Raw genomic sequence first — 14,666 nt, forward strand, 5'->3', positions numbered from 1 at the left:
ACATCCATCAGTAATAGTAGAGGATCATAGGCAGGATCATGGCAGCTTGTCTGTGATAGTTTGACACTCCCTCAGCTCGGTTCTAAGACATACGGCTCCATGTCCGATCGTTTGGGCAGTAGTCCTATTACTGTTATCTGCAAACCTCCGCTCCCAGCCTATGCCAATGACACCAATGCCCTTCATCGCGCATCAAATGTGTTGTGCGCATTTTCCCATTTCTGCTTCATTCATGCAGTTTGCCATGACTAATACCCCTCCCCTCTCCCTCCGTGTTATTCAGTCCCCCAGTGGTGCAGCTGCTGGAGCCCCCTGTTGTGAGGAACGCCGCGCACCACATCATCCGCTCCGTGCCGCAGAGCCACAATGGCCGCCATAACACCCGCTGCAGCTGGAAACAAACAGCCATTTCATGCTGTCTAACAGCTTTTTCTCTCTCTCTTCACTCTCTCTCTCTCTCTCTGTCACTCTCTCACTCCCAGGCTTCCCTTGACTCCCAGTAAGACCTACTCTTCCCAGTTGGAGAGCAGCTCAACCCTACAACAGCAGCCATGGCAGAGGACACGGACATGCGCAATGAGCTGTCGGACATGCAGCAGCAAGCCGACCAGCTGGCTGACGAGGTGAGCAGGGCACACACACGGACATGGACACTAACAAGGGGATACACACTATACACATTTTTAAACAAATTTAGCTATCATCTCAAAATCATTAATCAAGTCCCTTCAAATAGACCCAGCATTTAAATCTCTTTGAAATAGTTGCTGCACCATTGAACTTAATAAGTTAGCCTTCCCATTTTAGTCCCCTCATTAGTGGTCCACATTAGTTATTTCTACACTGGTCCTCTATGAGACATGGCACCTTCAGTGTTAGTCCCCTCCCTCTGTTTACGGTGGTACTTCAGTAAGCTCCACACACCGATGGTGCAGGCTGATTCACACGCCCCGCCAATGCTCTCCGCTTTGTCACAGTCACACCGCCACTTCTGCCACTCCCGCTGTGTGTTATCATGTGTGTATGTGTACAGTATATGGGTTTGTGTGTGTCTGTGTACCTCTGTGTGTCATGTAGTTTGGCAGTGTGTGTTTTAATGTGTATTCCTCACTGTGTGTGTGTGTATATGTGTGTGTGTGTCTGTGTGTGTGTGCATGAGAGAGATAGGTAGAGGGAGAGAGAGAGGTGAAAAGAGAGGGGAAAAGTGTGGGATAGAGAGAGAGAGATGGTGGGAGGGTCCACCTGCACTCAGTGCTTACATAACGCTGCAGCATTCACTGAGCAAGCAGAGGACTGAGAGGGACGAGTGTGTGTAGAGTTAGAGATAGCGAGAAAGAGAGAAAGAAAGAAAGAACGCTAGAATGATAGAGAATGAGCATGAGAAAGAAAGAGAGGAAGAGAAGACAAAGACGGGAAGATCAAGATAAAACGAGAGAAAGAGAGAGCTAGAGATAGAACAAGAGGACTGATGACTGTGTGTTGAGTGTGAGCTGTGGGCTGGGAGTGGAGCGGAACGTTGCCCTGGAGCGCTGGAGCGGCACTGACTGCTATAGTGCCCACCGCCACCCCCACCCTGCCCATTCAGCCCCACACACCCACCCATGATGCAGCCTCACAGCTGAGCACAGGATGAAAACATTATTCATGGTCCAGTTTGAAATTATCCACATACTAGGCTCTGACGAGGGAAAGAACCCTGGTAAAAACAACATGGCGGCTTTTTCCCCTCCTCATTTGACAAATACTTTAGGAGATAGTTGCCTCGTGATATGAATTATTTGAAAGCAGCCCTTTTAAAATAAAGGCAGGTCGAGAGTTTGAGTGAAATAATGGGAATGACAGTAGGCCCATTTTAGAGCTGTTGGAGGGGCAGCCATTTTGAGTCCTCTGTAGTATAAACAGTTGAACGCAGGGCTGTGGTCACTCCTACAATGAGATAGGGGAGGCAGACTCGGCTTCCGTTAGTTTCCCAGGATGCCCTGTCCACATCAGCTGTCCACTCCCTCCCGCCGACCCCTCCTGACCATTCCAACCCCACCCTCGCCCCCAAGGAATGTGAAGAGAGTCAGTTAGCCGCTCTGATCCAACCCAAGCAGTGTGAGCACAGACAGGCAGGAGGAGATGAGATGCTTCAGCTCGCTCGCAGTCAGTCCGCGCCCCTCAGCCACCCTTCTGATGCTCGATTCTATTTAGGGCTTAAATGAAATAATAAAAGAAATAGGAACATTCGCCTGCCATGCACAACTAAAAATATAGTCGCCTTGCTCAAAGTGCTGCTCGGAGAAAAAAAGGAGCTCCGGTTCCTTCACAAAGGCAGAGCAGAATGATTTTCTTGGCTGATTAAGAATATAACTGAGGCTACATAGACCTGATTACATAAAACTACATAAACTAATATATCTGTAACTACGACAACGACGCCTAAATAATGTCACCTAGCTCAAAAAGGCTCATGTTGCACCATCCTTTGGTAATGAGTTCTATAAGTAATTTGTAATATTTGCATATTTAATCAATATCTGCCATTCAGTATCTAATTACATTTGGAAAATCAGCGGAGCACTGCATCTTCTTTGTCTAAAAATCAATAATGACTGTCATGTTGCATGCAAGCCCAATAGCATCATGGGCCAAACTGCAATTGAGCCTTTCCTCACTTTTCTTTTTGTTCCTGCCCACTATTCTTCATTTCATTTAGGCAGGACACGCGTGGATTTTATAGAGATGAGTAATTCAGGATTTAGTTCTGAGGCAACAGTATTCTGCAAATATTTAGGGCAGACACAGACCTAATCATCATCCTAGAAAAACATCTGCAGAATTCTTTCCATCATTGCAGAAGTGGATGTTTGCGTCCACAGTTTAGCGTTTTCTAGAAATGTTGTTGCCAGAGACATTGATCGGTTTTCCATTGATTTCTCTCTGCGCCATAGTGGCGTTATGGATTTCCATCTCACTTTGATGTGTGGTTTTATATTGTTTTCTTTTATTGCTTATTTCAGCACATAATGTGTTCCTTTCCTCCCCCCACAGTCACTGGAGAGCACTCGTCGTATGTTGCAGCTGGTGGAAGAGGTAAGAAACATCACATTCATTTTCTTTATGTAGAGCCCAAGCCACAGCTGATACCTTTTGTGCAAATATTAATTCTTAACTCAATTGGTCCTTTTACCCAACACAAATATAACAATAATGTAATATTCCTACATGGTTTGATATTATAAAGGGTTTTCAACTTATTAAGCATTAGATGAGCTTTATTTTCATTATTCAGTCTCAGATAACAAAATGGGGTTTAGATTCTCTTGAATTGGTTTATTGATAACATGTATATTAAATACAGTAAGGCATGGCATTGTTTTTGTATTGGTCAATACTCTTCCCTGACTCTGTCATCCAAATGAGCTTTGATCCACATTGAGATTGAAAGTTTATAGCTGGATTGAAAAGGATGCTGCCAGTGTATCCAGCCTGCACATGCAGTAGACTAGAGACAGTATGAGTGTGTGTCGGTGTGGGTGGGGGGGGGGGAGGGGGTAGTGAGTGTGTGTGTTTGTAGGGGCAGAGGAAGAGTCGGCCAGGCTCTGACGACAAGCCTCTGCAGCATATCTCAAGGTCATATTGATAATCAGTCTGTGGTGTCTGCCAGCCGGCGACCATTAGAGGCAGATGAGGAGGCCGATAATGTGCCTCACAGGTGACAATCAGACAGTTTGGCGCAAGACAGAGGAGTACTGCGGATCTGTACGAGAGAAGGCTGAGCAGAGAGAAAGACGTGATGAAGGGGAAAAAATATCCACGTTAGTCAGCCGAGTTAGTCACCAATGCTGATCTGTCACCGACAAGCGCAAGCGAGTGGCCAGTAAAAGCTCTGCATTAAAAGGGTAGGCTCCAAAAGCTCCGCAGTAAAGGAGTTGATTATGAATTTGGGTGGAGGTACGCAGGGGTAATGACAAATGGAACGAGGAATGACCTTCCCCCATCACCACATGTCCTCCTCATCCCAATCCCCCCTACACACACACCCACCACACCCCAGAGCTACCACCCTGCGACATTCCACACCGCAGAGGTGCTGAATTGATGTTTCCAGATGCATTATTTAATCGGGGCAGCAGGTTGACGCCAGCCTTGAAATGCTGAGTAGAGACACTGCGGGTCCCCTCCAGGGACACATTTAAGGCCACTTAAGCCTCCTGCATAGACAGGATGATGCCTAATTTCCGAATAATTTACACACAGCCTTGCCTCCCGATTGCTCTGAAACGTCGATCGACCTTTTCATTCACCCAGAAATGCTGAAGCAGCGTCAGCCATGCTGATTTACGCTCCCAATCCAGACCAGGTGTCTCGTCTGAGAGATGTTTCTAAATGGCCCCACAAAAAAAAAGAGGACAACTCAGCTAGATTATTGCCCCAAGCTAATTATGTGGACAGGATTCTTTATTTATTTTTCGCTCAATTGTGCCTGTGTGGTTTCCTGTGTGGGGGAGTAGATAAGACCTGGTGACATAGTGTTCATGGACATTGGCTGCTCTGTGCAATGGTTATACTATTATTGACAGCAATCTCACTTCAATAGAGTCAATATTTAGAATTCAGTGATTATACATCTGAGGGTTTTTCCCGACCTTGGTAGCAAACTGTAAGAAATACTCTTGTGTTTTGAGTATTTCTGACATCGTTTTTTTAAAGCTTTTGTTAAGAATGAAATGTTATCTGTTACAATACATTGGGTTTATATTTAGCTTGTCGTAGATGTCTGTCATAGATGTCAATAACTTATTGGGTTATACTCATAAAAATGTTATGAGATTGTATTATTGCTTCCTATATCTTTTTAATGACAATTAACCTTGAATGTTTTGCTTTTGTCAAAAGAATGTTTTTAACCCATTAGGCAGTTAATGTAGGCTGTTTGTTGGCCCAGGCATATTGGTCTTAAGATGACCCTACGTATATCATGTATAGACATCATGTGACTTGTTGAGAACATGGTAGCAACTACATTTCAGAAGAAGGCTTATTTCGCTGATCTGGAATCATGATCCATTTCTCTATAATGGATTTCAAGATTGCAGTCTCTGATAATAAATATATTTTCCCCTTAGTTGACTTTGCTCAGCACTGCTCCTCCCTGATTTCACTCTCTCTTTCTTTCACTCTCTTAATTTTTCTTCCTTCTTTCCTCTCTGTCCTTCTGACCTTGCCTTGTGCGTGTCCTTGCGGTACTTCTCGATGGGTAGAGTAAAGATGCCGGAATCAGGACTTTGGTTATGCTGGATGAGCAAGGAGGTAAGTCTGGACACATTTGGGGCAAGAGGTAGGGGATGAGCCTCTGAGTTAGTAACAGCACTAAACTTTTAGAATATAAACATCTTCATTTAACTTTTCTAACATGTAAAGGGACAGTGTTTGAACATTAAAAGTATGTATCAAATTCGAAACTATTGATTATTAAACTCTTCAAACATTAACATGATACAGTGCTATTTAAAGCATAAATCAATGTAATTTAATATGAAGGACGTATATCTATGTAAGATGGTATACAACTAGTCTTTTTAAATATTTCACACCAGATATCATGAAGCATGTGGTTCTTTATTGAATCCCTTTCTTTTCATTAACAACTGTCTTATCCATTTTCCTCCTTTTCAATAACATCTTGGAATCACAACAAACAGCCATTTATAACTGTTCTACTTCTATTCTATTTTCTATTCTGTTTTTACCACTAAACGGAGAATATTTGGCCTTGGCACAATGTATCCTAGGAGAGTATTTACCACAGTCCATCCAAGATACCTCAGTCGATCGTAATTTGGGCTAGACTGTTTGGTTCAAAATAGCGAGTCAAAATGACTGCCATCCTCACTGTTACCTAAGGATATCATGATGAATGTAAACTAGTAAAACAGTGGGTAGTACCCTCCGAGGGTGGGATTCCAAACCAAAACGATCGATTTAGCTGGTAATGACAAAATCCACACTTCCTCATGACACACAATAACACACCTTTGTGTAATCCCTGGTCAAAAAGAATAGCATCATCATCTCATCATGTCGAACTTCATGCGCCAAGCACAGCCTCCTCAATTGTTAGGTCTACTAATGTAACTGTCGGACCCATGTTTTTCAGTATTGCTTTGTTAACTTGTAGAGATGGAAGGAGCAACATAATTGCCCTTGCCAAGAATATTAGCCTTGGTCGGCTTTTATGCCTGGCTGGTGCTAGGAACCCCCCCCCCCCCCCCCCCCCCCAACCAAAGCTGATAATTAGCCACTCTCGCTGGCATCAACTTCAGTGGGGATGATAGCACAAATCTCTACACATCCGCTCATACCTCCAGGCTTGGCTGCTAAAGCCTATTTAAACGAGACTCCAGCCGTACTGTATAAGCAGACCTCACACTCTGACCTCTCCTGCAGGGCAGTGACATCGGTATGTGTTTAAGTAAACGGTACTGACCTGTGCAGAGGACATAAAGGGGAAGCCAGACCAAGCCATTTCCATGGAATGGCAAACATGCGCTAACTCCCAGGACAAAATACATGTCACAAATGCAGTGCACTTAAAAACGGATGCCCCTCTATATCTCCTTAAACAGTATGCAATATATACATATTCGTCGGCTTCCTGATGAAACCTGCTATGTGCATTTATACCTTTTTTCAGGAAAGCCAAAAAACTGATTTAATAGAGAGTCAATGGAGGCAATCTAAGGCAATGAAGAAATTTGACTTGTACCATCAATATTGTATTTCATTTAGAGATGTGTGCTGGATTTAATCTACAAATGCAACTTTTATCAAAATGTTGCATTTTGGGACAGAGTTAGGGGAGATAGCAGGTTTTTATTCTGTATATATATTTTGTGGGTATAGCATGTTTTAAAGGGCTTGTAAAATGCCAGATCTCATCATAACTTCAGTATGACCCAATCAGATCACTTTTTCTTACTCTTTATAACATGACAGGCTTCATTGCGACAACTTGGGTCAAAGGTGTAACCAACATTTAACCAAAGTGGGATATAGCAGTTTTCATCACAGCATATATCAGAAGAAAGGATTAAGCATTTTTCTTTATTGTGTCGTTGCTACCCCACAAAATTAAGATTGACATTGCAGGTTTCATCAGGATATGCCCTGTCCGATTTTGGTCCACTCTGATGTTTAATCTCATTTTGGCCAAAATGGTGGATAGCAGGTTTCATCAGGAATGCTCTGCTTCAGTGAGGTGAGCTTGAAGACATTAAAGTCAGAGCTGGGAAATATCATGTTGGACATTCCAAATTCCGAGTTGTCTCAAATACGCTTGGGAAATAAGCCTGCCTGTTACTTTAAAAACAACGATGGCCAAACTTAGCGTCGACAGGCTTTTGTAAGCCATGCACATTAAGAGCATGTTCTGTCTCAAACAAAATAGGTGTGCATCATGTACAACATGTTAATGTTCATAATGTTGGATTGATGTGTTATGTGACAACACAGTACTCTAGCCTAATTTTGGTTAGCTATTAGGCTGCGTCACACCCCACCATGCTGGCTCTCACTTTTACAAAGACGCCGTTTCGGCTCTGTGACTCCCTCCACTGTGACTCCCCCCCCCCCCCCCCGATTCCGTCCTTATACCTTACATGCAGAAGGGGCGAGGTGGAATGAATGTGCAATATCCCTGCCCTGAACAGGCTGTTTAAAAAGCCTTGTTGTTATGATGTTGTTACACCTCTACTGTAGATCGACTGACTTGTTTTGAGAAGCGTCGGATAAGTGAGTTAATGATTCTTAATGCTAATTGAGATAATGAGTTTAACGGTGCAATACTCCAGGGATTGTACAAACGTGACTGGCTCAATTGGCCAACACTCACTTAAACCATTCCTTTACCTGCCCCACTCCTTCTCCTTTCCCTACTCTTAAGAAGCCCCACATAATTCCCTGTAGACCTCATATCTCGTCCTTACAACTTAAAATAGACAGTCCCATCCCCCTCATCGCTGCCAATCACAACCTAGCCACACCTGCCATTTTCATTGATCTTCCCTTCGACACACAGATAGCAACTAGAAGCTGTCCATTGTTCCACATGTCGGAGAAGGCTTCTCCCAAAACAGGCTGTGCAACGAGTGACATAACCAACCAGTGACCGCACACACACTAAGCCCAGACACTGACAGATCAAAGCTTCCTTTTTAATTCAACCCGGATGTCTAATTAAAGGCTTGAAGCGGCATGGCCTTTCTCTCCTGAGGTGGCCACAATAGACCACACAGTCCTGTCCCAGAACAATTCCCTTTTCATTCATTTCCTTAAAGTTGTTAAATCTATATATTAAGAATGCCCCTTTTAGGAAAGCCTTTTGACTAAGCTCCTACTTCACAATTTTCTCTTTTTCCAGCTTAAGAGGGACATATAAAAGTCTCAGAATGATGGGTTCCAGAATAACTGGAACGATTTCTTAATTTTGTTGTTCCCTTAAATAGGTTATGCTTTAATTTAACAGACTAAAGGAGGAGAAGTCGTTAAATGATTTCATCAAGCTCAAGATTCAAGTGTTGTTAATTCTACAAAAGCTAGGGAGTAATAATTAGGTTATAGAATAGATGTATAGTGGGGCAACAGAGCCCTAATGCTCCATGCCTAAAGTACAAAATAACATGTACACAGCCTCAGTGTATTCATGAAGTCACTCTATTAAGTACTCTTTGAAATTACAAAGTCTGCATAACATACTTTGGCGATGACCCTCAAACTGACCACGTAAAAAAAACTCACAGTTGAGTGATCCCCGTCCAGAGATTGACATCACACTTAGCCCAGCAAGCAGTTTTCATTTCTTTCACGCCCAGTACAATACTCATTCCACTGCTGTCATCCCTTTGTCCTGACCAGAACAACTCGATCGTGTTGAAGATGGCATGAACCATATCAACCAAGACATGAAGGAGGCCGAGAAAAGTTTAAAAGGTTTAGGGAAATGCTGTGGCCTATTCATATGCCCATGTAACAAGTAGGTACTGAACACATTGCTGGAAGGTTCTTCTGCGTATGTGGTGGCGTCCATTTTTTTATTTTTTTTTTGGTTTTGTTCGTCGTTTTTTTTTTTGTCAAAGTGAATGTCTGAAGTTCCTTGTCCTCTCTTCTTTGTCCTCTCTTTCCTTCTCTTTACTTTCTTTTTTCCTTTCTTCTTCTCTTCTGTGCTTCATTCTGTGGGGGATAAATTACTTGTGTTTAATCAGAGCAACTGGAGCGCATCGAAGAGGGAATGGACCAAATCAATAAGGACATGAAGGATGCAGAAAAGAATTTGAACGATCTAGGAAAATTCTGTGGTCTTTGCTCCTGTCCGTGTAACAAGTAGGTGCTTGCCTGCCTGCCTGCCTGCCTGCCTACCTGCCTGCTATTAATACATAATAGTGATGATAGTCATAATAGCTTTGTAGCGGCGACTAGTCCATGGCAGCTGAAGCTCGAGTCCCAAGCCTTGCATCTAGCCTCCCCACCAACCCCCTAATCTTCACTGTGACCTGCCCTAGAGGAAGATTGAGCATGAGGCATGCTCACATAATCAACACACACACACACACACACACACATACGTACACACACACACATAAATAGGTATGCATTAACAGCCCTTTACGTATATACTCACAAAGCTAAGTGCACACACAGCAGTTTCACAAGCCCTGACCTTGACGTATTTTATTCCCATCATGGTGTCCAGCCATTACGTATGGGCCAACTGTTAAGCTGCCTTGAAACCTTAGTCTCCCTTTTAACCATGACTCAGCACCTTCTCTATTTATTCATGTTGTGGAGTAGGCTACCTTAGAAGTGAGTAAAATGGCAAATTCCAGAACATGCAGCTCTCTTGGATCGGCAAAGAACACAGTTCCGTACCGGAAGCCTTTCCCACATTTGAATCACTCAGATAGTGCCCTATTTTGGGTACAGATCCTGCCATTCTGGATCAATTTCAGAAATTCCTACAATAAGCCCAGCTGTAGTAGCCACCTTGATGTCATGAAAATGCTCAGTCTATACCCCCAGCTCCTCGCTCCTCTGCACTCACACCAGGGCTACCAACAGAACCTCCCCAAAACATCTCTTGCCCTCTCCTCATGCCCCTCCACTAGGGGTCTACTGGCAAGTTTAGTCATGTGCATGCCAACATTACAGTACACACCCATTCTAGCCTTTGTGCTATATGTAGCCCACAGACCTTTTTCCACTTTGCAACCACATCCAGGGGGTGCCACGTACTGGAATGACCAGTAAGCATGTCCGTGAATGCCCATGCATGCTGATGCAACTCAATGCTACTGATGCTAATGATGCTACTAATATTCATGAAAATGATGAACTCTTTAATTATGCCTAGTTAGTATTAACTACAAGCGTGAACTGTGGACACACAGAATCAGATAGACTGAACAATTACCCTACAGTAAAGCCAGAAACAAACACTTTTTCCTAAACAATTGTGAAGATCAAACTCAATCTTGATTCTTTCGATTTCTCTTAAATACTAATTCCTTCAACCTTAAAAGACCTGAGTATTGGCTAGTAAATGCCAGGCTAATATAGGAAAATGAAAGTGAAAAAGAAGGTGTTAAGTGTCTGGAGGGGGGAAAGGCATAGAATTAAAGGCTGAAGCTCAGTGTCTGCTGTAGCTCCGGCGAAACACCAAGTTTATGTGTATATGCTTCCTGCCCATAGGGAGAGGGGGATGGGTGGGGGTGACGAGCAATGGCAGAGAACTGGGTCAGGCACAGAAAAGACACAGAGTCGAAAAAAAACGTCTCAGAGCAAGCCGTTAACGCACACCCTGACAGGATTTAGTATTGCGTGTCGAAGGAACAGTCGGTGGGGCTGCTCCTTCCCTCCCCAAATATACAAGAGAGGAAAGCTACCAATCAGTGTATGTTGAGTTGAAGCTTTGATAGACCTTCAATTAGATGCGACACTCAGATGTTCTTTCCCTCTTTTGCGCTCTCTTTCCCTCTCTTCTTTCAGGGGGTTGTTAAGCTTGCCTGTGAAGCAAAGCCTCTATGTCAGTGTCAATCCCAAGCACACTTTTCTCAAATCTAATTTGCATGATGTAAAGCCTTTAAACAGCAAGCGAGAAAAAAGAGATATTTACGACGCTGAAGCAAATTATATTTTCATATAGCAAAATTTCTGAGGTGTAATAAGCACATGGGTTTATTATTCGCTAAAGGGCCTCGGGCAACCAATAGGCAAGTCACAGACGAGGTTTTACCCGCTGGTGTACTTACTGTTGAGCTACATTTGCTCCGCCTCAGCATGGCACTGCTAGTCAATGCCCAAGAGATGCCAGGGGGCGGAGAGAAAAGAGAGAAGGAAACATTCCTTCGGTCCGTCACTTAAAATTAAACCTCTAGCAGTAGAGCGAAAGCTTTCGCTGCTCTCTCTGTACCAAACATGAGTTATCATTCCCCAGGTTCCAGGGTTTACCATGAACATAGAGGGGGAACTGCGGAGGAATGCCAGTGCTTTCACATGTTGGCTAAATGTAGACTGAGAGAGAAAAAAATTATATGCAAAATCCTCCAGTGTTCCATTTTGAATACTCAAGAACTAAGTTTGAGAACTGAGTTTCCCTGAAGGTGTTGAAAGGGGCAGCCATCCAGACCCTTCTGCAGACAGACAAAGGGACATACATTACCCTAATGCCAGTGCACCTGTTTCACCTAGCCAGGGAGCCTATTTCGTATTCTGCCCTGTCTTTCGAGCCAATCAAGAGTGGAAAACTCCTCAGGCGTCCTAGGAGTGCAGTCTCTCTATTACTGGGCATAAGGAGGAGATAGCGCCCAACGGCACTGAGAGTGTACCAACAACAAACAGCAGGCTGAGCTAACAGGGAGGGAGTCCATTTCAGATACGCTTACCAAAATGGCTGCTACTTAGAGAGAACATGCAGCATTTTTTCCGTAGACTTGCAGTTCATCTTCAAAGCTATGTTTATCAGGATATGGAGGCAATAAAATCTTAGAAGTATATGTAATTATAATCTCTAGGAAAGAGATTGAAAATGTAAAAAAAGGGTAGGGTGACAGGACACTCTTTTCTCCAGTTCATTTTTTCCGTTCACAGTTATTTCCACTTGTCCCCACCGGTGTGGCAGTCTTGTTCCTCTGTGTTGTCTGTCTGCCGAGGCCTGTCCTGTTTGTTGTCTGTCATTGTCTGACTCGGAGCATTTCTCCGTTAACACATGGGAGAACACTCTGCTACATAGAGGAGTCATAGCAAGGAAATAAAGGGGAGAGAGGAAGTGAGGGAGGGAAAGGATGGAGAGAGAAGGGGAATGAGGGGATAAAGACTGGAATCCAAGAGTATCCAAATCTCAACAGTCAAGGACAGATGTTTCCCAGGGCACAGGGTTTGTCTTCATGTGATGTGTCCAGTGGAGAAGGCAGCATGTGAAGAACAGATGTTAACAAGAGAATGACCTCCCTCATTCCTGGTTTGCCTCTCTCTACTAGTCCAACTGTTTGCTTCCTGTCATTTTTGTCGGGAATTTGTTGTATCATTTTTTTCACTGTCTGTGTTTGTCTGTGATGAAAATGGCTTCCGTGTGGGCGAAAAAAAAACAAAAAACTAAAAGAACAAACAAGCGAGTCTGCTCCCAAGCACGGAAGCATCCGACAGGGGCCCGGAGCTCTCTCACTCTCTCTCCCTGCGTCTCCGCATAGGATGAAGGCCGGTGGAAGCAAGGCCTGGGGCAACAACCAGGACGGTGTGGTGAACAGCCAGCCCGCCCGCGTGGTGGACGAGCGTGAACAGATGGCCATCAGCGGAGGCTTCATCCGCAGGTGAGAGTGGGGGCAGGGCGGAGGCTGTCTCAGGGCAGGCTAGAGCTGGGGGTTGGGAGGGATGGGCAGACATAGAGCTACAGAGAGGAAGGTGGAAATGGTTCCAATACATATTGCTGGCAAATATATACATATAGAGTAGCCAGGAACTATTTGGATGGGGACACAATTTTTGTCTTCTGTACTCATGGACTTGGAATGAAAGTCAATAGACTCTGTCAATAGATGGCTGCAAAAATTGCACTTGCATCAACAGACTGGTAGAACATATGCAACCTTTTGAATGGGGGGACGACGACACACACTGTTGAGGTCCAGGGGGGATTTGTCAAGATGTCAAAGGGGACTGCATAATTGGGACAGGACAGAGAGTTGCTATGGGACCTCTCACATTGATCTTACACGGTCAGCATATGTAATCCTGCCTAATGCAGCACCTTGGTAACCTGTTGGGATGAGGGACCTCCTATGCCGTCTGCCCTTATGTCTGTGTGTGTGTGTTTGTGTGTGTGTGTGTGTGTGTGTGTGTATATGTGTGAACATATCTCTGCTAAGAGATAGAGTGTGTGCAAAATGTGGGAGTGAGTGTGTAAAATAGATTGAGTGTGATAGTGTGTATGCAAGAGAGCACATATTGGTTTGTTTGTGTATAATCGCATGCTGTGTATGTGTGTGTGTCTGCTTGTTTACATGTCTGCGTGACTATGTGTGTCCTCTGGCGTACCGCCTGGGTTATGACGCCTGTCTGTGTTTGTGTGTGTGTGTGTGTGCAGGGTAACAGATGATGCCCGGGAGAACGAGATGGATGAGAATCTGGAGCAGGTGGGCGGCATCATCGGTAACCTGCGCCACATGGCTCTGGACATGGGCAACGAGATTGACACCCAGAATCGCCAGATTGACAGGATCATGGAGAAGGTATGGCAAATGTATATCCGGACTTGAGGAATCCCAGAAACTGTGTTAGGTTATGTTAATTTATAGCACGTCATAATTTTAAGCGTAGACTCTTTTGTGGATTATGGAGATTGTGAAGTCATCAGGGATCTCAAAACAAGATGAAAACATTTGCATGTATTTGTGACTGTAGAAATTGTGTTATTACGAAATATTTTCGTCAGTCCTCAAGAATGATGTGAAAGCTCAAGAAGCTGAAACATGTAATCAGTGATATTTACAAATGCATGCATAGGCAGACAAAACTAAGACCTCCTTGGGCAGAAAAAATAAACAACTATACTATTAACAACAGCATGTGCAGGGACAGGTCACTTATTAGCGCTGTTTCTTCTGTTCAGGCTGATTCCAACAAGACCCGGATTGATGATGCCAACCAGCGGGCCACAAAGATGCTTGGCTAAGCACCCAGAGCTGGTGCTTTTACCAACAGTGCGGTTTGTCGAAAAACACAAACATGCTTTTATCCTGGTATTAACCTTCTCGGTTTGCACACATGCACATATCACCTCCCCCCATTGTAAATGTTGTTCTGTGTGTTGTCTGTCAGCTTTTTCAATGATTGTTCTCGTAAAAAATTATTTCTTATACTCCGTATCATTTTTTCCAAAGGTTGTACATAGTGCTATCTTGATGGCTCTAGCTCACTTGTGAAGTTTTTATTCTCTTTATCATATATATCTATGTATTATATATCACAAGTATATTATATACATATATATGATATGTATTCTTTGCTGGATGAAAACTATATTAGGAATGCTCTACAAGGCGTTTTTTTGTTTTTTGTTTTTCCAGTATATCAGTATCGTCTTAGTAAACTGTGTCATTCCATGAGGCTACTGTCATGATCCTTATTTTGAT

At 43.7% G+C, this 14,666-nt stretch overlaps 1 protein-coding gene across 2 annotated transcripts; it reads left to right on the forward strand.

Annotated features, from left to right (window-relative positions):
• Positions 1–551: 551 nt before the first annotated feature.
• Positions 552–14,206, forward strand: snap25a (synaptosome associated protein 25a; the record flags this gene model as incomplete). 2 transcript variants are annotated; one of them, XM_080831810.1, is made up of 7 exons in its annotated part: positions 552–623; positions 3,034–3,075; positions 5,247–5,295; positions 8,899–9,016; positions 12,726–12,845; positions 13,619–13,763; positions 14,144–14,206. In XM_080831810.1, the coding sequence occupies 7 exons, from the start codon at positions 552–554 to the stop codon at positions 14,204–14,206; spliced, it is 609 nt and encodes a 202-aa protein (XP_080687936.1). The 2 variants fall into 2 exon arrangements, with proteins under 2 accessions (XP_080687936.1, XP_080687935.1); XM_080831809.1 differs by lacking the exon at positions 8,899–9,016 and adding an exon at positions 9,246–9,363.
• Between the last annotated feature and the right edge of the window lie 460 nt (positions 14,207–14,666).

The sequence above is a fragment of the Sprattus sprattus genome, assembly GCF_963457725.1.
Source record: "Sprattus sprattus genome assembly, chromosome: 2".
NCBI lineage: Eukaryota > Metazoa > Chordata > Actinopteri > Clupeiformes > Clupeidae > Sprattus > Sprattus sprattus.